This window comes from Scardinius erythrophthalmus (assembly GCF_964197995.2).
Source record: "Scardinius erythrophthalmus genome assembly, chromosome: 6".
Classification (NCBI taxonomy): Eukaryota; Metazoa; Chordata; class Actinopteri; order Cypriniformes; family Leuciscidae; genus Scardinius; species Scardinius erythrophthalmus.
Window position 1 is genome coordinate 27,030,823 of NC_138226.1, and position 22,422 is coordinate 27,053,244.

The 22,422-nt window shown below is 37.4% G+C and overlaps 3 protein-coding genes across 16 annotated transcripts in view; 1 reads left to right on the forward strand and 2 right to left on the reverse strand.

Moving 5' to 3' along the window:
• Positions 1-345: 345 nt before the first annotated feature.
• coa5 (cytochrome C oxidase assembly factor 5) lies at positions 346-3,694 on the forward strand. Its single transcript, XM_081368470.1, has 3 exons — positions 346-583; positions 2,577-2,660; positions 3,375-3,694. The coding sequence occupies exons 1-3, from the start codon at positions 482-484 to the stop codon at positions 3,414-3,416; spliced, it is 228 nt and encodes a 75-aa protein (XP_081224596.1). The 5' UTR covers positions 346-481; the 3' UTR covers positions 3,417-3,694.
• LOC308692443 (nucleoside hydrolase) lies at positions 3,630-11,515 on the reverse strand. 12 transcript variants are annotated; one of them, XM_081368463.1, is made up of 9 exons: positions 9,986-10,229; positions 9,739-9,801; positions 9,116-9,169; positions 8,848-8,921; positions 8,422-8,606; positions 5,443-5,622; positions 5,256-5,367; positions 4,303-4,439; positions 3,630-4,169 (listed from the first exon to the last, which is right to left on the reverse strand). In XM_081368463.1, exons 2-9 carry the CDS (start codon positions 9,798-9,800, stop codon positions 3,822-3,824), a joined length of 1,152 nt encoding a protein of 383 aa, XP_081224589.1. In that variant the 5' UTR covers position 9,801; positions 9,986-10,229; the 3' UTR covers positions 3,630-3,821. The 12 variants fall into 12 exon arrangements, with proteins under 12 accessions (XP_081224589.1, XP_081224590.1, XP_081224594.1 ...); XM_081368464.1 differs by lacking the exon at positions 9,116-9,169 and having other exon boundaries at positions 9,986-10,247; XM_081368468.1 differs by lacking the exon at positions 9,739-9,801.
• Positions 11,516-13,679: 2,164 nt separating this feature from the next.
• inpp4aa (inositol polyphosphate-4-phosphatase type I Aa) overlaps positions 13,680-22,422 on the reverse strand; it is a 40,621-nt gene continuing 31,878 nt past the window's right edge. For 2 of the 3 annotated variants that reach the window (XM_081368966.1, XM_081368968.1), the window contains exons 13-23: positions 21,881-22,067; positions 20,681-20,899; positions 20,289-20,595; positions 19,536-19,565; positions 19,259-19,431; positions 18,269-18,392; positions 17,894-18,161; positions 17,665-17,762; positions 17,100-17,212; positions 15,556-15,710; positions 13,680-15,473 (exon numbers count right to left, since the gene is read on the reverse strand). In XM_081368966.1, coding sequence (XP_081225092.1) covers positions 15,341-15,473; positions 15,556-15,710; positions 17,100-17,212; positions 17,665-17,762; positions 17,894-18,161; positions 18,269-18,392; positions 19,259-19,431; positions 19,536-19,565; positions 20,289-20,595; positions 20,681-20,899; positions 21,881-22,067 — 1,807 coding nt within the window. In that variant the 3' untranslated portion in view covers positions 13,680-15,340. The remainder of the gene's footprint in view (positions 15,474-15,555; positions 15,711-17,099; positions 17,213-17,664; positions 17,763-17,893; positions 18,162-18,268; positions 18,393-19,258; positions 19,432-19,535; positions 19,566-20,288; positions 20,596-20,680; positions 20,900-21,880; positions 22,068-22,422) is intronic. The other variant, XM_081368967.1, reaches the window with a different exon arrangement.

Here is a 22,422-nt window from a genome sequence, read left to right on the forward strand (position 1 = left end):
TTTTAAAGAATGTTGGTAGTATGTAGCCATTGACTTCCATAGTAGGAAAAAAAATACGATGGAAGTCAATGGTTACCGTCAACTGTCTGGTTACCAACATTCTTTAAAATATCTTATTTTGTGTTCAGCAGGAGAAAGAAACTCATACAGGTTTGGAACAACTTTAGGGTGAGTATATGATGACAGAGTAAAACATTTTTGGGTGAACTATCCCTTTAAGTGTACAAATATTTTGGGGGACAAAATCATTATTTTAGTGCCATCTTCTGGTCAATGTAAATACTTTGCACTGCTACAGGGACAGTCAAATTCTTAATAAAATAACTTCAATTCCCACAACGCACTTCGGGTCCACTTTCGCACATACGTCATATTTAACATGGCCGCTTTCATAATAATCTCACATTTGACTTATCAGTAGCTTGTTTTGCTCTTTTTTTCCATATTTCGCTTAAACTCATTTGGATGAAAGCGCTACAGAATGCCCAAATATTTCGAAGATAAAGAGGAAGATGGACGCGCCTGCGCTGGAGTAAGAGAGGATTTCAAAGCCTGTCTCCTTCAGCATGACTGTGTAGTGAAGGTAATATCACAACACATATATGGATCATTCCTGTTATATTGGGCGATATATAAAACTCACAATTTAAAAAATGGATACTATAGTAGTTTTACAATATCACAATTACATAAACATAATGGTCTAACTAATTTAATTACTTTGGTTTGAGCGAATGATTTTTTTTTTTTTTTAAATGAATAGGCTACACGTACATCACGGAGTCGTCTATTTGATGTGCGTGTTTACATCTGGGAGACGTATTTTTCAGTGTTTGCTCATCTGCAATAGGCCTACGTCTTTTAGGACGTTTTCTGTCAGATGTCAATTAGAAGTTTGCAAGATGTGGATCATCCTATACATTGCCACCAAGTGGCAAGCCGTTGTGTGTCGATTTTTTATATCCACTCATTCGTTCTATCCTAGGAGACTCTTGCAGGTAAAAAAAACAAAAAAAAAAACAATATCTAATGAGTCATATCACAGTGAAACTTTCCAACAATTGATTTTAGATTAATCTAAAATGAATCATCTGTCCACAATAGTGGACCTCATGCATCTATGGCTATATTTTAGCTACAATTCATACTATTACTGTGACTGTTGTTTTTGAAAACACTGAATCTGCAGTAACTTTTTTTTTTTTTTTACTGAAAATAAATGTATTTGTGTTATTAGAATGTAATTTGCATTAACAACAAAAAAGCAATGTGATTACATAATGATAATGTGTGACTTGTAATGCATGACTTTACTCATTACATCAAAAACGTAAAAAACAAAAACTGATTACGTAATGCACATTACTTTATTCGTAACATCAAAAAGTATTCTGATTACGTAATGCGTGTTACTTTAAATGCATTTCTTGTTAGATCAAAAAGTAATCTGTTTACGTAATGCACGTTACTTGTAATGCGTTACTTTACTCGTTAAATCAAAAAGTAATCTGATTACATAATGCGCACATTACTTGTAATGCGTTACTTTACTAATTAAATCAAAACGTAATCTGATTACCATGAATTACTTAACTTGTTAGATCAAAAAGTAATCTGATTACATAATGCACGTTACTTGTAACACATTACTTGTAACGTCAAAAAAGTAATCTGATTGCGTTATGCATGTTACTTGTAATGCGTTACCCAAAACACTGCTCATTTCAGACGAGACTGAAAACACAACACATCGCTAGGTTTTCTCAAAGGAGAGCTATGTTGGAAATGTGTCCATCTTGAACATAATCAGAATTATCAGCTAATAGGGGTAAATTGTACAATTAGGGAAGCATCTGAGTTGGGTTTCCACAGTTGTACCTTGACAGAATCTGTACCTGATGGAATCACGTCCTCATGTTCTGATATCAAAGATTCGTGAAGTTCAACTTGCACGAAGTTCAATTGCCTTTGCAATATTTCGCATTTATATATATTTTTTTCACATGATTTTATATAATTTTATTGATTGGTTAAGTTATAATACAAACAATATTGCTGTATGTATTATGTTTAATACAGTATCTCTTAAATTTTAACCATAAATGCATGCTCCACTCAAGTGGACTTTTGAAAATCTCTTGTGTAAAAACAAAAAAACATTTCAAATCTTGTTTTTCATGCCCTAAGAGCAATACAAACACAGGACAGAAAATCCTGACTGAGGTTATCATAATTCATGCATGAAAGGGTTAACATGTGATTTAGAATGTATGTTAAACTGACATCTTAAAGAGGTCTATCAGATGCTTTCCAGATCAAGTGGTCTTTAACAGACATCTAGCAGTACGTTTGCTATCTGGGGCCACTGAATGACATGCTAGGCATTTGTTTTTGATTCCTTCATAGCATTCTGATGTCCGGTGTGGTGTACACCAAGTTCAAAAGTTACAGTTAATAAAAAAGTGCAGTCAGTAGCAAGACCTACAAAATACCTAAAGCTCACTGGCAGAACGTAAATAGATGTTATTTCCCCCCAGCTGTGTCTAAGTGTGTGCTGGTCTCTGTTGTGTCCACAGGAAGGTAAGAAGCCCAGTGAGTGTCTGAAGGAAGGACATTGCAAAGGCTTGCAGGTGGCTTTCTTTGAGTGCAAGAGATCCATGGTCAGTTTCCAATTTCCTTTTTCCTTGGGGAAAAAAATCTTTGATAGTCTTTTGGGGCTGGGTATCGACACAGATTTCACGAATCAATTTAATTTTCTGATTCATAAGCTCTTGATTTGTTTGAATGTATATCAGTATATATAGTACATGCACATTTTTCTTAACGAAATCAGACTCTCAAAACTAATGCTGTAAACTAGCCTATATACAGGGAATCCTGTCAGTTGGTACATTACTATAATATGAAATGATACAAATAACAATAGACTGGATCGCTATTCATTTCAATTGCTATTTGGCTATTTATTTTTTAGATTCAATCAACACTCAAATAAAAGCAGAAATTTTGAATGATATAATTATGTTTCTACACCAATTTATTGTTGAAGTATGAACTTTTAAACGGCGGCCGCCTTGGAATACCATTACACACAAATGTGTTCATCTTTCTGAACCACGTTATTAGCATTTGTACTGTGGTACAGATTATTTTAGTATCTTTGAGAAATAACGAAATAATGAATTAAACTTATTTCAGGTAGTTGCCAAAGCAATATAAGTTCAAGTTGTTTTAGATTTATTTTGTTTCAATTAACATTTTTGGAGTAGGCCAACGTATCTTACAGTCCTTTTCTGCATATACATACTATGTATTTATTTTTTATAGTAATAAGTGCATGTACTGTAACTAAAATCCCTTTCTTTTTATTACAGCTGGACACCCGATCTCGATTCAGAGGCAGAAAGGGAGACTGAATAACACTGTGTTTTGGATGAAGATGACAAAACATAAGAAAAAGCTTTCTTGTAATCTTGTAAATATTCTGCTTTTTAAGCACATTTTTCTTGTGGAAAATAGTTATCCTTCAATCATGATGCTCATGAGTGCACCAACATCAGAATTCATCGAATAAAATGTCTTTCCAGTTCTGAATGATTTCTCATTTAATCACTGCATCCACAAACTAAAACAATATCCAATAGTAGTTTATTAAAATGCATATCCCATTAAACAGATGTACGTCATTCAAACCAATTTACTGTGTGACGAATGTTTTAATGATTTGAGTAAAAAAAAGATTTCATTAAATGTGTGACATTGATAAGGGAATGATCTAGCAATAACATAATCCAATTATGGACATGGCTGCAAACGAACATTTATTTCAAAGCATTCATCATGAGCACTTTAAACCTCTCTAAATCCACCTTCTTCAAGATGTAGACTTTGTGAGTCTTCTTCAGAAGGTCGAGGTGATCGACAACCATCATTCCCCGGCAGTGGTTCCCCGCCAGCTCCACAGTGACCGCTCTTTGTTGGGTTTCAACAATGTATTTGTCGTCTATGGCCGCTGCCATGGCATAAGAGTCACAGGAGATGAATCCCTGCCCCGCCACCAGCTCCTTCTCAATCCTCTCGCTCCGGCTGGACTCCATGCTGTGCTTAAAGATCTGCTTCATAAAGCGAGCCTTATCTGTGTCCTGGGCCAGCCAGCCGTCACAGAACTCCTGAAACACACATGCGCGAATATTATATGACACAGATGCTGTGTATACAAGAAAACACCAACAGTTGTATTTACAATATACACAATCATCTATTTAGGTTGTTATATATTTTTTAAAGACATGAGGATCTCACCCAGGGTAATTTACTGTGACAGGTGAACTCCCAGGTTGCAATGTAAGTTGGGCAAATGAATTCATTCAGGACAATATAAGCTGCTTCAGGATCAGCTGCAAAGTTGAACTCTCCACACACAGTGGTGTTCCCACGAGCTAAAGAGAAGCGGTCGTTATTTTTCTAACCTGCATGAAACATGTTAATATGGAAGACCAGCAAAACAGATCAGATTGATAATAATGTTTGCATTTAAAGTGCTCATGATTCTGGTTTAGGGCTGGGCAATATTGTATTGCATAAAATAAAATTACTATTCATCCTTTGAAAAAAATATACACTGCTGGTCAAATTAAGGAAGCAAATTAAGAAACACAACTGTTTTCAACATTGATAACAACAAGAACCATTATTAATAACCGAGCACCAATACTAATTGAGCACCAAATCATCATATTAGAATGATTTCTGAAAGATCATGTGACACTGAAGACTGGAGTAATGATGCTGAAAATTCAGCTTTGCATCACAGGAATAAATTACATTTTACAATCAAAACGAAAATAGTTTTAAATTGTAATAATAGTTCACAATATTACTGTTTTTACTGTATTTTTGAACAAATAAACACAGCCTTGGTGAGAATAAGAGACATCTTGTTCAAAAATCTCTATATTATCTCTATATTTCTATTTGTGGTTTGACATGGCTTAAAGGCCTTGATTCATTTTTATTAAATTGTGGCCATTTCGATTTATTTCATTGAGAGAAGCCATCATTGCAGCTAAACTGACATCACTGCCGAGTAAAAGTTTGTTTTTAGAAAAACGTAATTTTTTCTAGAGATTTACTTTGAACCAATTCATCAAAGTGGTCACATTAAACTGCACTGAAATAAATGAAACTTAACAGCACTAATATTGGATATATTGCCCCATCCAATTCTGATATAACAGTACGTTTTAGGGACTCACAGTCTGTATTGCCACCCATAATGTAAAGGCCTTTGAGTTTCTTGGGAAAGGAGGGGTCCAGTTTCACCGCCAAAGCCACGTTCGTCAGCGGAGCCGTGGCCACTAAAGACACCTTAGAGAAGCAGGAACAACACATGGTAAAATACTTCCATTAATCAAATATTTGCTACTGTAGAATCATATACACCTCTCCAGGATTCTCATCGACTATTCGGATCATGGCGGACACGGCGCCCTCTTTCTGGACCAGTTCCAGACCAGGAGCTTGGGGGTCTGGGGCGTCCCCGAGTCCATCTTTGCCATGAAAATCTCCAGCAGTGACGGTTTGCTCCAAGAGCGCTTTAGTCGCTCCACGAAATACAGGAATCTAAGAATTCAGAGACACAATCAGGTTTTCTAATTATGCTGTGAATGGCTGTCATGTGCTGGATAAATACATTACTGTGCAGTAAGAAAAGTTACTCAGTTATTTGAGCTCAAAATATCCATGCAAACAGCTAGAATTATAACAGAATATATTTCTGAACATACAGAAATCCAGTATATATGTGTATATGTATATGTATGTATATATATATATATATATATATATATATATACAGTAAATATATACACACCTTGACTACACCTAGATTTAACATATCCCCTACTAATTCCCTAAACTTTTAAAAACAGTGAAGGGTCGTTACAGTGCATCAGATAAAATAATAGCTTATTTAAAATATAAATAAACCAGTTCAAAAGTTCACATATGCATGATTCGTAATGCTGTCATTACCTAGATGATCCACTTTTTTTTTCTTATGAGCTGGTTGTTCATGAGTCCCTTTGTTAGTGCGGAGCAGAATGGTTCACCAATTTTTGCAGTTTGTTACAGTTACGCAAACATTGCACAATACTTGTAAGACATACCAATGGGTCCAAATATAAGCTCTTTGAAAAACCTCTATTACTAAATAAATAATTGACAAAAAGGAGCTAGTATTGTAATTACAAAACCAGTATGCAATCAAAAATTTGCCAATTGACTTCATTGAAAATCCATGAAATCAAAATTGACTTTTGTTAACTCATGATTTCTGTTCTGTGCGTCTGTGCGCACCAATCTTGCACTTCTATCTCCTCCTCAACCAGACCACCTAGAGACTTCGGGTTTTCGGCATTATGTTAAGGAAGGTCTAATCTCGGGAACGCACAAAAAAAATCCAGGAAAAGATTTACTATCTCTTAGTGTTGTGATCCCATGAGGTGAGAAAATTGCGCTAAAACACTCACCGAGTTTTTATTACTTGTTTATGGAATATTGCAGCATTTTTATAAATAATTAATCCGTGCATGCCATTATTTTTTTAAATTCATGTAACCTCGTAATCTTTAATTAAAATATCTTCTCCTCCCGCTCACAGCAACATCTCCTCTCTTCTCTTCTCTTCTCTGATGACGTGTTTACTGGCATGAGGGGGGGACAACCTGTCACTCACATCAGAACAATAGCAAAATAACCACCATTCAACCATCCAATCAATAAGCTATTTGCAGAACGACACACGAACAAACAGGAGGTCTCACCGCCTCCGCTTGTTGTAGAAAGTGTGTTTTTTTTTTTTTTTTATAAACTTTTTTTTTTTAGGTGAATTAACCCTTTAACAAAGCAGGAAGCACATACAAGAGACCTGAATCGGAACCGATGAGACCTGATTTTCAGAATACGGAAGTTTGTTGCACATAACCCCCATTACCGTTGGACAAAATCAAGTCCCGCCCTTAATTTTTCCTTGTTCAAGTAGCCATTTCACTCGGATACAGAGTTGCTGAGTCCGCAATTGATTTTTCTTGTGAAATTGGGTTAATTTTAAACTCTTGCCGTGGGTTAAACCTAAAACTCTTGCCTATTAATAATATTTGACTGAATTGCTTGTATTGAAATATTTTATATTCTACCAATGATAAAACTGTGCTAGATAAGCTGTGTTCATGATTATTACGATATAATCAAGTGGATTTCATGTTTGCATAACAGTGACTGAAAATAATTTAGATATGGGAGAGGCATATTTTTTGTATTTGGAACACTGATCTTTATAGAATGTCATTATATAGATCAGTGATTTGGAATACGATAAATGGGCTACTTTTGATTGGCCATTAGGCTAGTTTTGTTACACAATCTCATTGTGGTATGTACTGACCACTGTGATGGATTTTTTAATAATTAAAATAGTAAACTGTATTTTAAACTAATAATAATTCTAACACCTAATCTTACTTCTTCTTTAGGCCTAACATTCTAAGTTCTAATGCCTAAAATTCTGAGCTAGACAAAATAAAAAATATAACAGTCTAGAATAGTCTCATGACATATTGAGTAATCAACTGAACTTCTTTTCCATTTTTTTTTAAGGATTTGAGATCTAAGTTTGCTTCTACCTAGGAACAGAAGGGTTTGCATTTGAAGAACCAATCAACTTGTAGGGAAATTATGTAATGTTTCATGTCCTTTTTGCCATGCTCCTATTCTATAAAAACTGTTGTATTCTTTTGGCTGGTGAGATTCTCTCTGAAATTTGTCTGAGATCCTCCGAAGCATAGTCAAAGGCATTGTCTGGAGTCTGTCTGATTAATGCTGCGCACCAAGATAGTTAGTGAAGCTTACTTGACACTTTGATAGTGTTATAAGGAAAGGGACGAGACGTCGTCCGAACTCGAAGCCAGTTGTCGACTGTAGACGCAGAGCTAGAGTATAAAGATTATTGGGTGTCCATTGGAGACGCCCCGGGTAAATTTAAGTCAAGTCAAGTCACCTTCATTTATATAGCGCTTTTAACAATATGAATTGTTTTAAAGCAGCTTTACAGTGATAATAGGAAATTAAAGTAACATAGATTGTTCAGGCTTTACAGCAGCTCTAGGATAAACTTATTGTCCAGCTAAAGTTAGTTTTCATAGATTGATTCACTTCCTTTGTAAAGATCATTAGTTATTAACTTAGGGGCCGCTAACACGACACCGGTCAAACAGAAAACCCTCAACGCTGCCCATCCGCACAAAACAGTGCTTGGTGTCTCGTGAACACACTCCCTGAAATAGGTTCCAAGGTGCAAACGATTATCAGTCAGGTGCGAAAGAAGAAAAATCTACCACACACCACTTTCCAAGCATATCTCACCTTCAGACGCTTACACACTTTTAGGACACGCAAGACATTCTTGCAGACGTTTTCTAATGAAGTGTTGCCGTGAACGCAGGTGATGCCCAGGATCTGTACGTCCGGCACCGCCAAAGCCATCATGAGAGCCTGAGCATCGTCCACACCACAGTCCACGTCCACAAGCAATTTCTTCATGCTGACTTCTGCACAAAGATATGAGAACAAATGTAATTTAGTTTAACAAAAATTGGTGGTGTATTCTGATTGTCCAGGCTTGTAAAAGTAGTACATTCAAAACCCACATGCCTTTGTGCCCTTGAGCAAGACACTTCATAAAAGTACTGGTGGACACTTAGGATAAACATGTCATGTCAGACAAACGACCAATTAGATCAGTAACGTTACATGAATGACTGAGGACTCTGAGGATTTATCTTAACTTACCTGTAGTGAAGTGGCTGCAGATGTTCGTGTGAGTTTCTTTAAAGCTGTCTGATGCAGTCGCGAGCTCTCGGTATCTGTAAGAGGAGTCAGTTTATCTGTCGGAGGAACTCTGGATAGTTATTACGCAATCATGTTTCATATAACGTTAAGGTTTTCCCATTAAACATGTGTTAGACTAGCGCGCGCTCCCCCATATTCTGAGATATAACGTTACTGTAGGTAAGCCAACCCAAAATCAACACAAAACAAACCGGGAGTAACTGTTTACCGAGTTTTGTTTAATCCAAGTGTCTGTTGTCTTCTAAGAAACACTAAGGTCCATCTAAATAATGCGGAAGAGAACATATACTTAAAGTGCACGCGCACTCTATGCAATTGACTGATCTTGTTATAAAAAAATATCAGCAGGAAGTAGACATAGTTGCCAAGTCCGCCATTCGCCTTAAAAAGTAAAAAAAAAAAAAAATCCCGCGTAAAAATCCCCGGCCGAATTACGTACTGTTTTTTGGCAAACACCAGGTTGTGGTAATTTAATTGCCTTGCGAATTTATCTCTGATTTTACAATAAGAGATCACTTCAAAATTAAATCCTTTTTGATCACCGCTAGTTTCACTGTAATTTGCATGCTTTTTAAAAATATATTTTTTTTTCTGAAATGCTGGAAAGTATTACAAGAACAATTTCATCACCGCTCCACCTCAGCAAACAAAAATAAGAGAGAGAGAGAGAGAGAGAGAGAGAGAGAGAGAGAGAGAGAGAGAGAGAGAGAGAGAGAGAGAGAGAGAGAGAGAGAGAGAGAGAAACCCTTTAAACTTAAAACTTAGGCCTAAACATTTGAAATGTGGCGTTATTGTGGCAGCAAAAATACAAACCAAGCAGCTTTATTTTACCTCATGTAAATAAGAGGCTGCAACAATTGTTTCCACTGATTTCCATATTTTGAAAATAACATCCTTTTGAGATAAAATGTAAGACACAGACAACAATTTCAAAAATAGCGATATACGTTTCCTATTTTTAAAAATTAGATTTAAATAATTTAACAATAAATACAACATTATTTTCCTATTATTAAATTAAATATGTATTCGTATCATTCCATATTACATTTTATTTACAGCGAACAATGCGACTGACCACGTGAGCAGCGCGTCCGTGGGATTGTGCGTCAACGCGGACAACGACGCAGAAGTATAAATGAAAACCAACGCGTTGCCTACACCGTAGAGGCTTCGGCGTAGGTCCGACGCAGAAGTATAAAAACAGGCTTAACACTCTCGCTCCTCCACCGTCAATAAATCGCCATCCGTTTATCACTGAGGTGCCATGCACATTTATTTTTTACAGACGTAGACATGAGAAACAATTACCGTCCGAATATAAGGCGTTAACGGTGTCCGTAGAGTTTCACTTCAGATGAACCGGATCTTCTTAATCTTCTTCCTCCTTGGTGTTTACATCTAACCAGAGCCCGTATTCTCTGATCTAACGTTAGAATGTTGCATTACTTCCACACGATTCGGATGTTTTGGGTCGGGTCTTTTTAATGAACCGTTCGCAAATGATTCGTTCATGGTTCTGACTCGGTTTAGGCGGCTGGAGCGGATCTTTCGTAATGATGGTAAATTTAAGATAACAGCTCAATGAACCGAGGACCAGGGCTGGACTGGGACAAAAAAAATCGGCTCTGGCATTTTGAACCAGCTGGCCGACTATGATCATAAACACCATCTCTACACATTGAATACCAACTCTAACTCCTCAAAACCACTAAAGCCATTTAATGAGTAAGCACGTACTGTATGAGAGAGAGTTGACACATTAAAAACTTCCGAAAAATATTTATTAATACATGAAACAGTGATGAATTCTAAAACAAGCTATAAGCTGCGTTGGCATAATACCATATGAAATGGACAAAAAGTTGTTAAACAAATAAAGTCTGGATGTAAATTTCATTTCAGTAGCCTATAGTGTCCATAAATACCTACTCAGGCTTCCTTATAAACACATTTTTGTCAGGTCTCAAAAGTACAGTATTCACCTACAGCCTATAAGAAATGAACAAACCAAAAATACTGTGCCAGCTGACTCACTGTTGATGAATGGTTAACAAAATAATGTTCTCAATTTCAATAAGACAACGTATTAGAGACGCATTGAAAGACATGACATATCTGAGGATTGTCTTAACCAGTTGTGCACAACGTGTAAACTGTTCTGAGGGTAACACTGACGTCACTAACCAACTGACGTTACACGGCCCGCGCTCATAAATGTATCAAGGCAAAACTGACGCAGTCATACAGCAAGCGTGCAATTATTATTATTATTTATTATTTTCTTTCAGTGTTATTATCACTATAATATTGCAAACAGCTAGTTTGTCCACCTCAAGGGGTTATTTGTTGCTACACTCATGACATAGCCTTAGTGCTTTAGCCCAGGCTCTACACACACTCACTCATCTCTCTCCCTCTCCTCATGATCCTCGCTGTGCGTGCCGGGTCCTCCTCCTCCTCCTCCTCCTCCTGCTGCTGCTGCAGGAAACACGTCGGTTATTTTTACACGTTTTGCCTGTTTCTCTTTTTCGCGCACTTCCTCTTCGCTTCCCTTACGTTTCTTCCCCATCATGACTATTCCCTGTTATTCCCCATCATGACAGATGCACACGACAGATGTTTAAAGATGTGATTGGGCCAGCCTAGTGTCACTTAAGAAAGGAACCAATGGGACGCTTGTCTACGTGTTTCATGGGTCGGTCTTGTCAGAAGAAAAATAAATAAATAAATAAATACTACACTAACTTTTTTTGACAAATGCATTACACCAGCTCAGAGACCCCAGGAGAGGAGGGGTTTTCTCTAGGAGAGGAGGTATTAATAACATTAAGTGACTTGGCATCTGACGCACAGAAGCCAATGGCACATCGCTTATGCTTAGTGACACATCCGGGCATGTGCCAGTGGATAGTGGCCTGTCGAAACACCTTGCGAAACACTGTCACAGGTGTTGTGACACCTGATTGACAGATGAGTTGAGCAGCTATTACTGGCATAATTCTGACACAAAATCCTAAATGAATAGCCTAATTTAGTGATATTGTAGTTTTGTGGCACATCTGTATTTGACTGGCATGCGCCACTGAATACCAGTGCTTCAGTAGGCAACGTCGTGTATCACAGGGTGGACCAATCACAGTGGTGTGCAATTTCAAAATAAAACGGAATTAATTATTTCCCAGAAATTGCTGGTTGATATTACTTTTATAATAGTTTTCATTTATTCTTATTTTTTATTAAACAATTGTATCCAAGAAAAGAAAAAGAAAAGAGTCTTGTAATTTGTAACGGGGCCGAGCGCCCCCTGGAGGATTGCACGGGAAACGGTGTATTAGCTGCACTGTTACCTATCCATGCAATACAATAACGGTATAATGCAATAACGGTATTAGCCTATTATTATATACTGTAGCCTATATATTGGGGGCTCTCTGTAAAAAAATAAATTAGCCTACTGTCGTATTTATGTAAAATATAATAATAAATAAGATAAAAATTAAGATACTTCTGTAGACTAGCCTACTTATAAATGTTTGAGCTGAAAGTGATATCTTTATCTTCACACTCTTTTGAAATTAATATGATGACATCGTATAACGTGTTTTTTCCCCCCACAGGCTACACCAGTAGCTATACAAACGTCATCATAAGTTCATTTCAAACGAGTGTGAAGATAATCAGTTTCAGCTCAAAAATGTGTTAGGCGACAAAAGTATGTTAATTTTTATCTTATTTATTTCTATTCTGAATACTATGTTGCCTTCTAACCCGTAAAACTGTTTTGTGTGAACTGTTGTGAAATGCCTTTCATAACGCTAAATTGGCCTATTGTCTCTTCATAGAAATATATTATCTTAAAACTGAGAAAAAAATAAATTGTCTTTTCATTTTAAATGGACAGAAATAGATTTAATCATGTCTATCAATGTAACAAATATGTTTTTAAATAGTTATAGAAGTAAAATTAACATTAATGATCTATTACATACATATTTATTTGTAAACTTAACTATATAAATCTTGCCAGTGCATAGTTCTACAAATAAACTGATTCTAAGCATTTATTTATCATTCAAACAGGTGGAAACAGATAAAGAATGGACATAAGAGATTTCTTATCTGGTGAAACCTATGAAACTAAGCATGTTTGCTCAGAATGACTTGCTCTCCATACATACAAACTTGTGAGAAGTTTGGACTTTGTGCACACAAGATATATGAATAACAGTCAGAATGGGCCACACCCAGCAAATATGTCAGATCGTATCTGCTGAACACTTTTATGGAGCAAAATTCTTTTGATACATTTTTGCCAGCATAGAGCTGACAAAGGGCCTAAGAGGAGTTGTAAAACAAAGCGCTGTAGAATGAACGTAGAATGGTGGATCCATTTTATAGATAAACATAAAATTTACACATCTATATGCGCTTCACTTCACTGATTTCACACTCCACCAGTAAGAGCAGAGTGTGAAGGTTGAATTATAGCACAGCTGTTCTAAACATTTTTGAGCCACTTTGGGAGTGTTTTGGAGTTTAGAAGTCAGAAAACCCTTTTCCTTTACCAGCATCACAGTGCCCTGGCCACTGTTCTGGAAGAGGAATGGCTCAGATTCCCTCTGGCCACTGTGAAGGACGTGTATCTTGTCAAATTGATGCTGTATTTGCTGCAAAAGGAGGGTCTACATCATACTAATAAATTATTGTATCATTTCAGTTTCTTGTCTGTCTATATAACATAGCAGTGAACAAAGCAATAAAGTAGCTTAACATTTACGCTGGTATGTTATTTTAATTTTAAAGCTGTATGTTTAGGGAAAGAAAGAGGCATTTTGTACAGCAAGGTATTTGAACATACATAAAAATAAAAACACACTGAAAGACCAATAGGACACCATTCTCTAACAACATAGCAGTGCTTTTGCACTTACAATAGTGAAGAAAGAAACATAATAAATTAAATGAACAAAGTTGTAAAATAATTAAATATACATTTATTAAAAATAGCAATTAAGTATAAGCTGAAATAACACTAGTAGCCTACCTTCCATGCAGTGCATCTGGTTCAGATCTAAATCATTTTAGCAGAGGTTAAGAAAGACACATGCTCTTGTCTCCCAAGTTGCAAATTTAAGCTTTCAGTAGTTCAATCTTGCAATATACAAACCAGGAACTACACTCCAGTTGTGCATTTATTTGTGCAGATACAAAGGCTGATGATTTCTCACTGTGGTCATTACATATAGTCTTTTATTATGTTCAGTAATGCAACATTACGGTTTTCTTATAACTATTACAATAAAATAAATAAGTGTAAATGCACCCCTCTGCTTTCGGAAAACAACAACAAAAAAATTCAAGAAATATTCTTCACATTGTAGGACCAGTTGCAGCAGTGCTCCTTATTAGATCAGTACGGACATTCATATCAACCAATACAAACGTCCATCAGAGAAACTTTGAACTATGAAAACATATACAGACAGTCAATGAACATATCAATAGTGTCTTCTCACATATTTCCTTACAAAGAATGTATATTCACACTGTATGCTCACTGTACAGAGACTAGCTGTGCTTGGCAACAGTACGAGGAAGCTTGTCCTCTTAAACTTAAACTCTACAACCCGTACAATGCAAGTCAGGAGGGCAAAGGCCTGCATTAAAGCACTAACACTTTCGTAAAGAGAGAGTCTTACGGTAAATAAATAAAACAATCTGTCACATCACAAACAGTCACACACAGATTTTGAAATATCTACATATTTATCTAAACAAATGAGTTTGCAATGGTGGACTCTCTTAAGGCAGCTAGTTTTGTGTATACTTGAAATGAAGTGATGATTAACAATGGGGTCTATACATTGATTCTCTAACTTAACCTGACTTATCCTTAGAAATGTTAAAACTGGCTTTGGGAACAAATCATCTACTATACCACAGCACATACACGTTACCTATAACCTACTGAACTTTGAATACAATCTAAAGTATGATAAAAACACAGCTTTGCTTCAGTGCTGATAGTTTCAACCTTTGCATTTCAATACAAAGACCAAGTGTGGTGCTGGAAATGGATTTAAAATGTACTTAACTAAACACAGATGGAATGAATTTGGGATTTTTTGGGAACTGCTCTGATAAGTTAAATCAGGGTCTTTACCTGCATTCAGTGCAACAACCGAGCGAGCAACTCATATACCTTCACGTATATGATTTTCTTTCCCTATCTCCTTTCTTTCTCAGAGCCACGGTTCATAGAAGAGGTTCGGGGATCTGAAAATATTAACAGTGTCATCTGGATGATAACCAGAGCATGACTGTGCATAATAAAACTTTTCCTTCAGATATGTGGTAATAAAGTAAAGCGAACAAGGAGAAACATGCAGCTCTAGTCCCAGCGGGCCAGAACAGCGGACTTCTTGTCAGCTCAGGTCTCCACTTTCCCATAGGTGCCCTCTGGTGGTCTGTACTGCCTAGGGAAAGTCTTCAGCTGGAGGGAGTTGAAGGCGTATTTGCGACTGCCTACGTTTTTCATGGTGTTTTCTCGCCGGCAGCCCTCGCTGTGGGACCAGAGAGGTGATTGAGAGACGGGGATGGAATAATGCGTAAATGAAAGACCCCTAACTGTAAGTGTGGTCTCACCTGCGCATACAATCCAAGGCCTGGGTGAAGACCTGCGGGGCCATGCAGTGCTCCTGCTGGAGGATATGACATTGCTCCAGGGTCACCGACATGGCCGTGCGATCCTTTGCACTCTTGCAGCTGGTCACGCGCACACCATTCAGACGCCGACAAACCTGAAGCAACGAATGAGAAAGATGTCGTTGCGTTAATGGCTATTACTAGAAGTTGTGAGAAGTTCCCATATTTATGTTATTTCTGTTTTGATGAAAAGTTTCACACACAAAAATAAGGTTTAAAGGGATACTCCACTTTTTTTGGAAATAGGCTCATTTTACAACTCCCCCAGAGTTAAACAGTTTCCAGTTTCCAGAGTTTTACCGTTTCCGAATCCATTCAGCCGAACTCCGGGTCTGGCGGTACCACTTTTAGCATAGCTTAGCATAGATCATTGAATCGGACAGGACCATTAGCATCTTTCTCAAAAAAATGACCAAAGAGTTTAGATATTTTTCCTATTTAAAACTTGACTCTTCTGTAGTTACATCGTGCACTAAGACCGACGGAAAACGAAAAGTTGCGATTTTCTAGGCTGATATGGCTAAGAACTATACTCTCATTCTTGCGTAATAATCAAGAAACTTTGCTGCCGTACCAAGAGTGCAGCAGGCGTAATGATATGACACAGCGCCTGTTTAACTCTGGGGGAGTTGTAAAATGAGCCTAATTCCAAAAAAAGTGGAGTATCCCTTTAATATTTGGTGTAAATAATGAATGCACAAAACATTCGAATTTTGTCGATTGACAAGGACTGTAAAGCAACCAATCACAGTTCGTTTTGTTCCGTGTCATGTTTAGTGGCGTTAGTCAACGTATTTACAGAGTCTATGACGCACACTTTACATACTTTTGAAAATCCAGCGTTTAGTTGATTCTGATAAGCACTTATTGTCACAGTTGTAAAGACAACGGCTTTCTTCCATGAGGGGGTTTGGCTTCACGACATCTTTGTTTCCAGGCGGACCGTTAAAGAACGCGACGCACACGTCTCCTGGAAATCCCGTACAATTCAACCAATCAGATGACGACTTCATGTTTCCAATTTTGTGCGCCATACGCATCAGACGATTAGCCAACGGACCGTGGGCTCACATCTGAGGCTGATCGTATGCACGCTTCAGAAACTCGCCAGAAGTAGTTGGTCATCTGGGTACTTTTTGCCTACTCTTTTATGAGTACTGTGAATTCGGACATACTTCTTTTGTCACATACTGTTTTTCGTCTACTATAGGGAATTATGAGATTTCAGACGCAGCCCAGAACTGGCTCTCTTTTCATGAAAACATGTGACAAGCAGGTGGCAAAAAAAGTTTGTACCGGGGAGTATTTCTGCTTTTCTAAAAGCGCCATCTACTGTCAGAGAGTGAATCTGCATTTTCTTTCAACCCGCCTGCTGTTTTTCACTCATTGGTCTGAAAAATTGTGCATTTCTGTGGCGAACATTATTAGTGGTATGAACAGACCTCCAGGCACAAATGAACAATAGTAATGGCGGATTGCTGTACCTCTGCTGCCAGCAACAGGATGTCCACATTCTTGCTCTTCCTGGCATTGACATTTTGACTGAGGAATTTGAGTAGCTCAGGCACACAGTTTTGACTGCGAGAGCGGGGGAGACCTATGGATGGAGACAATTAACTTGTTAGGACTGATGGAAAACATCCACTAACTTTCTTTCATAAAGGGACATGTGAAAAAGACTAGTTAATATATTTTAAATGTACTAAATTGCAACTTCATCATTACAAATGTGTAATTAGTTACAAATATATTTAAATACATGACATATAATGACATTAAGGTATATTTTAGTTTACCATAAATGCTTGTCAGACCATTCGACAGTTCACTTTAACCATATTTCAAAGACTACATATTACATATAAAGTAAGTACAAATTGAGTGGTTCACTCAAACTATAAAACACTTTCATTAATTGCAATTAAGTGACTGAAAACATTACATTCACTTCACTCTTAATTATATTCTTTGAAAGTATTTTATATCTTTATCTCTTTTTAAAGCAGTATAGGTCAGTCAGTGTATTAAAAATGAGTGTTCGGGACTCACAGTCTTCAGGCAGCACTTCTTTAAACTGGTCATAATAAGATGTAAGACGAGCTAGACTCTCCATATTCAATACTTCCTGCAGCGAAGTGTCTCCAAACCTTAATAATGATATAAACATATATATTAAAGCTGAACTGTAGAACTATTTTTATACAGAATGTACAATGAATAAATACATTACTTGTTAAAATCGGGCTGCAAACTGCTTGGTAGATTTCAATACACTTACTTTTCCGCTAGAGTTTGTTGCTCATTGATTCCTACATTGAACAACACTGGTTGAACACGCAACAGCATCCCATTTTGGATCTCCCGTGGCAACGCATCAAACATCACCCCCGGTAACGGAACACGCACGTTAAACCCATCTCTGTTGCCTGTGATGACAGGCAGCATGTCGGGGCTGAAGCTGGAGGTTGCCTGTGTAACTTTAAAGGTGACATTCCGAAGGTCCATGACGCCTACGCTCATGTCTTCCATCATGGAGAGTTCCTCCCCTTTGAGACGAAAGAAGAGCTCTGAGTTAACATATTCAGATACATTTACCACCATACATAAATAAGCTGAATGTGAAAGCTGAATTGAAATGTGCTTGTGTGTTTACCATAGGTGCTCAGGAGACCCTCAAACTGGACCAATAAGCCGATGGTGTGGAGTTGTCGGAGGAAGCCACTGTCACTTAGACAGTTCCTCAGCTTTATCACAAATCCACAGATCAATGCCGTCAGCTACGGAGGAAAATGCATTTTATTAGAATGGATATGAAATGCTTATTTACAGTCAGCTGGGGAAATTTCTGTACACTGGACAATGTAGCATTATTGCATTACTAAAGTTATCTTTTTAGAGTACACTGAAAGTAGAACCAATTTTTTATGGAATTGCAATTTCTAATTTATATCTCACAATGCAGTTTTTTGACCCCCAGAATTTTTCAGAAAGTCGCAATGATTTTGCCATCACTGCCAAGCCAGGTAAAACTAATGCATTATGGGACAAACATCCTTATGGCAAAAAAAAAAAAAAAAAACAGCCTGGCCACAGTATCAAATATATGCTAAATATATTAAGCTATATTTATTCAAATTTAAAATATTTTTAGTTTAAGCCTTAAATATAAAGGTTTAATATATTACAAAATATATCACAAAATGTACTTAAAACTGGCAGGAAAATTCATTTCCAATCTTAAAAAATTACCCATTTTGGGTAAATGCAAAAATATATGTAAAAATAAATAGGACAAATACTAAATAGGAAATATAAAGTAACAAAATCTTATCAAAGATATATTTATGTAAATATAGCCATATAATTTGGACATTTTTGATATAATTTGAAATATATTTAAAAATACATTTGAAAATATATATTTTTCAGTATGGGCAGGCCCTGAAAAAATGACTTAATGTATTTTTATTGATACTCTGACAATTTAACAGAATTAATTTCACAGAATTTTATAAATGAAAAGGGGTCCCATTTCGATAGAAGTAATTGGAACTTTCTACGGAGCACATTTCATGTGGGCCGGGTTATATCTGACTCTCAATAAAGTGATGTTGTGTATCTCTTTAATATATCTTGTACTAACTGTCTGACAGAACACCACATCTCTGCGGTACTGTAGTGACAAACTCATGGCGATAGTGGGAGCGCTGTCTTGCATCAGTAGAAACACCATGGACTTCTTGGCTTTGTCGCTCATCATGGCTACACACTCGTTCAGAGTGGTAAGGAGGGGATACAGAGCATCGCTCCATTCACCTAGAGCCATAAACCACACAGCTAACATCAGGAATAGACATAAAACTGGACAGCCCACATATATAGTTGCAGATGGTAAACATGATTTGCATTGAGAAGCTTACCAGGAGAGGACCCCTCAACACTGGGACTATCTAAAGTAGGATAGATAGAGAATAAGGGTTGTTAAAGACAACTATGATAATGCTAATTATTTTAATATTATAATTTAATAATACATTAATCAGTACAAAAAAAAAAGCCAACACTATGCGAACACTGTGAATGAATCTTGTGATGTCGTTTTAGGGTTGTTAGCATAGACGCATGTATATCCCAATATAAGCAACAACAACCATGTATTATGTTGCATTCCATTCAACACGGAAAATGCTGGAAATTAATTTACTACTTTAAATAGTGCAACTTTAGAAATCCATAATTTTGCGAAGATAAAGATGTCACACAAATATGGTGACACCCAAAGAGATATAAAAAGTTACAAGATAAACACTCATTTTTAAAGCAAATAAAATGTTTGAGTGAGTCAAAAGTTACAAAATAAAACAATAATTTTATGAAGCAAATAAAATGTTTGAATGAGTCAAAGTTCCTCGCTGCTGATGATCATGCACATGCAGAACAAATGCTAACATTGCATACTTCAATATTACATTTACGTAAAAAGTACTCTTTTAAAACTATGCTAAAGTGTACTTCTTTTTCCATTTTCATTATTTTTAATTTGGTGATATCAAGTAAAAATGCAGCATTATCACATGTGCCACTAAAAGAGGATGTAAAACTGAAAGCATCTGTGGTATTTGAGCAGTTTTTAAAAGGAATTAAAAGAAAACTTAACACAGGATGGAACCTACAGGAGTGAGTGTTAGGACTGGATGGACATGCAGGGTTCAGTAAGGGTGATGAGGAAGGTGAAGAGGACTGATCTGAAAGAGGTTGTGATGAGGTCAGGGCGGTGGAGGAGGAAGGGGAGAAGAGCCTGTCACCAGGGTTGATCCAGAATGCATTGCCCTGGCTACCTCTCTTGCTGGTGTCGGCCTGTTGGTCAGACAGGAAGACGTCTTCACTGCTGTCGCTCTGCAACCGTTCTCTCGTCAGCAGCCTGTCCACACAGCGGATCACACACTCCAGACTCTTGTCCACATTTTGCCAGATCTTTTCCTGGAGGAGAAAGCGAACATTACAGAGGACATATTTTCAGAAGTCAAATCATGAAGGTATAATGTCGGTCTCTGAATGACCTTACCCACTCCTCCTCCTGCCAGTTTAAATTCATGGATGCTCTGTTCCCCTTCCCGCTCCATTTGGCCTGTGGAGAGCCTTGATCGCTCCTCAGGACCACACGCTCAGTGTCGTGGGTGGACGGAGAGCCTCTGGACGCGATGAACTCCGGACGCGCAGCACTCAGTGCCTGGATAGCTGTAGTTAGCAGCTTACTGTCACACACTGTCACCAGCTGCCGCGTCTGAGAGAGACAGAGAGGACGGCGCAGACATTGCACTTACTCATTAAGTGGATCTCAAAAGCTTTTACTTGGAAGATCTGTTGAGCATGAGAAACATTACATAATATCTACAATAGTTCTGGGGTTCTCAGAAGCAGAAGTCATCATAATTGGGTAAACTTCTAATAATGCGGAATGAAAACTACTACTTGCTTTCCCTTTCGCTCTAATAGCAAAAAAAAAAAAAAAAAGATTACACAATAGCGTTTCAATGACTTTCCAAAAGACATTTTTTTTATAATTTGGCATTAAAAAAAATAAAATAAAATTATATATATACATACATATACATATATATATATATATATATATATATATATATATATATATATATATATATATATATATAGCCGCGTCCAAGTGATCTGAGGGCACGGGCGGGTATAGATATATACACTAGATGTCGCCTTGGCTACTGCAGTTCATTGGAACGAAACCGTAGCCAAGGCGACATCTATACCCGCCCGCGCCCTCAGATCACTTGGACGTGGTTGTGTTCAAGAGGTAACAACGATATAAATACTGTTCGTTTTCTCACACAAACCGCTCGTTTCGTGTCTTAGGCCATCAATGTGTACTTACGATGGGGAATTGTTTAATTTGGACGACGGGGAATTGTTTTAATTTGGACGACGGGGAATTGTTTTAATTTGGACTCTGTACATGCTCTTTGAGACAGTGACCATAGACCTGCATTATATGACTGACAGACAAGAACGGTTTGACCTAAAAATATCAAAATTGAAACTACTGCGGAAAAAAAAACACCTACATCTTGGATGCCCTTGAGGTAAGCTAAAACATACCAAAATTTAATTTCAAAGTGAACTATCCCTTTAAGTTGCGTAAAGCCAGCCAATCAGATGAATTCACCCTGCTCTTGTGTGCAATATGCATTAGACGGTCAGTAAACAGTACGTGGTCCGTGCAAAAGCCTCTAACCTTTTCTGTCAGGATAGCGAGAGTCCTCTCCAGCGCATTGGTTGAGCGTTCTTTGGCAGCGCGGGACAGCCGCTCAGTGTAGTAGCTGACCTGCGTCTTGAGAGTGTTGATATGGGAAATGATTTCTTTAGCTTTCACCACATCCTGTGGCTGGTATCGCATTGAGAGTGGAGCTGACTCTCCAGCACTGAAATGAGACAGAGCATTAAAAACAAAACAACAAGACAGTCTCCAATTCCCCATTAGTTATCAGCTGCGCAAGCTGTGACCAAGAGGACTATACTGCAAATGAGATGGTGTGATATTCAAGCACACACAGAAGACGTACACAAACACAAAGTGCACACGATCGGATGGAGTAGGAAAGCAGTTTTGTGCTAACACATCATCATTGAAACCACAAATGTTGGTGCAAACAAGAAAGATCCTTCAGATGTAATGGAAGTAAAGGACTCGACGTTGACTGATCATAAACAGGATGAAACACCTTCACATGTGAAAATGACAGGAAAACAGTCACCAACCCTGAAACTCACCTTTCA

What these genes read in the sequence shown, in the direction of transcription:
- coa5 (XM_081368470.1), top strand. Translation starts at nt 482, where the DNA reads ATGCCCAAATATTTCGAAGATAAAGAGGAAGATGGACGCGCCTGCGCT. An exon ending in AGCATGACTGTGTAGTGAAG is followed by an intron (nt 584 to 2,576) that starts GTAATATCACAA and finishes TTGTGTCCACAG; the next exon opens with GAAGGTAAGAAGCCCAGTGA. An exon ending in TTGAGTGCAAGAGATCCATG is followed by an intron (nt 2,661 to 3,374) that starts GTCAGTTTCCAA and finishes TTTTTATTACAG; the next exon opens with CTGGACACCCGATCTCGATT.
- LOC308692443 (XM_081368457.1), bottom strand. Translation starts at nt 11,482, where the DNA reads ATGATGGGGAAGAAACGTAAGGGAAGCGAAGAGGAAGTGCGCGAAAAA. An exon ending in GAGGAGAGGGAGAGAGATGA is followed by an intron (nt 8,922 to 11,312) that starts GTGAGTGTGTGT and finishes CTCCTCTTACAG; the next exon opens with ATACCGAGAGCTCGCGACTG. An exon ending in CTGCAGCCACTTCACTACAG is followed by an intron (nt 8,607 to 8,847) that starts GTAAGTTAAGAT and finishes ATCTTTGTGCAG; the next exon opens with AAGTCAGCATGAAGAAATTG.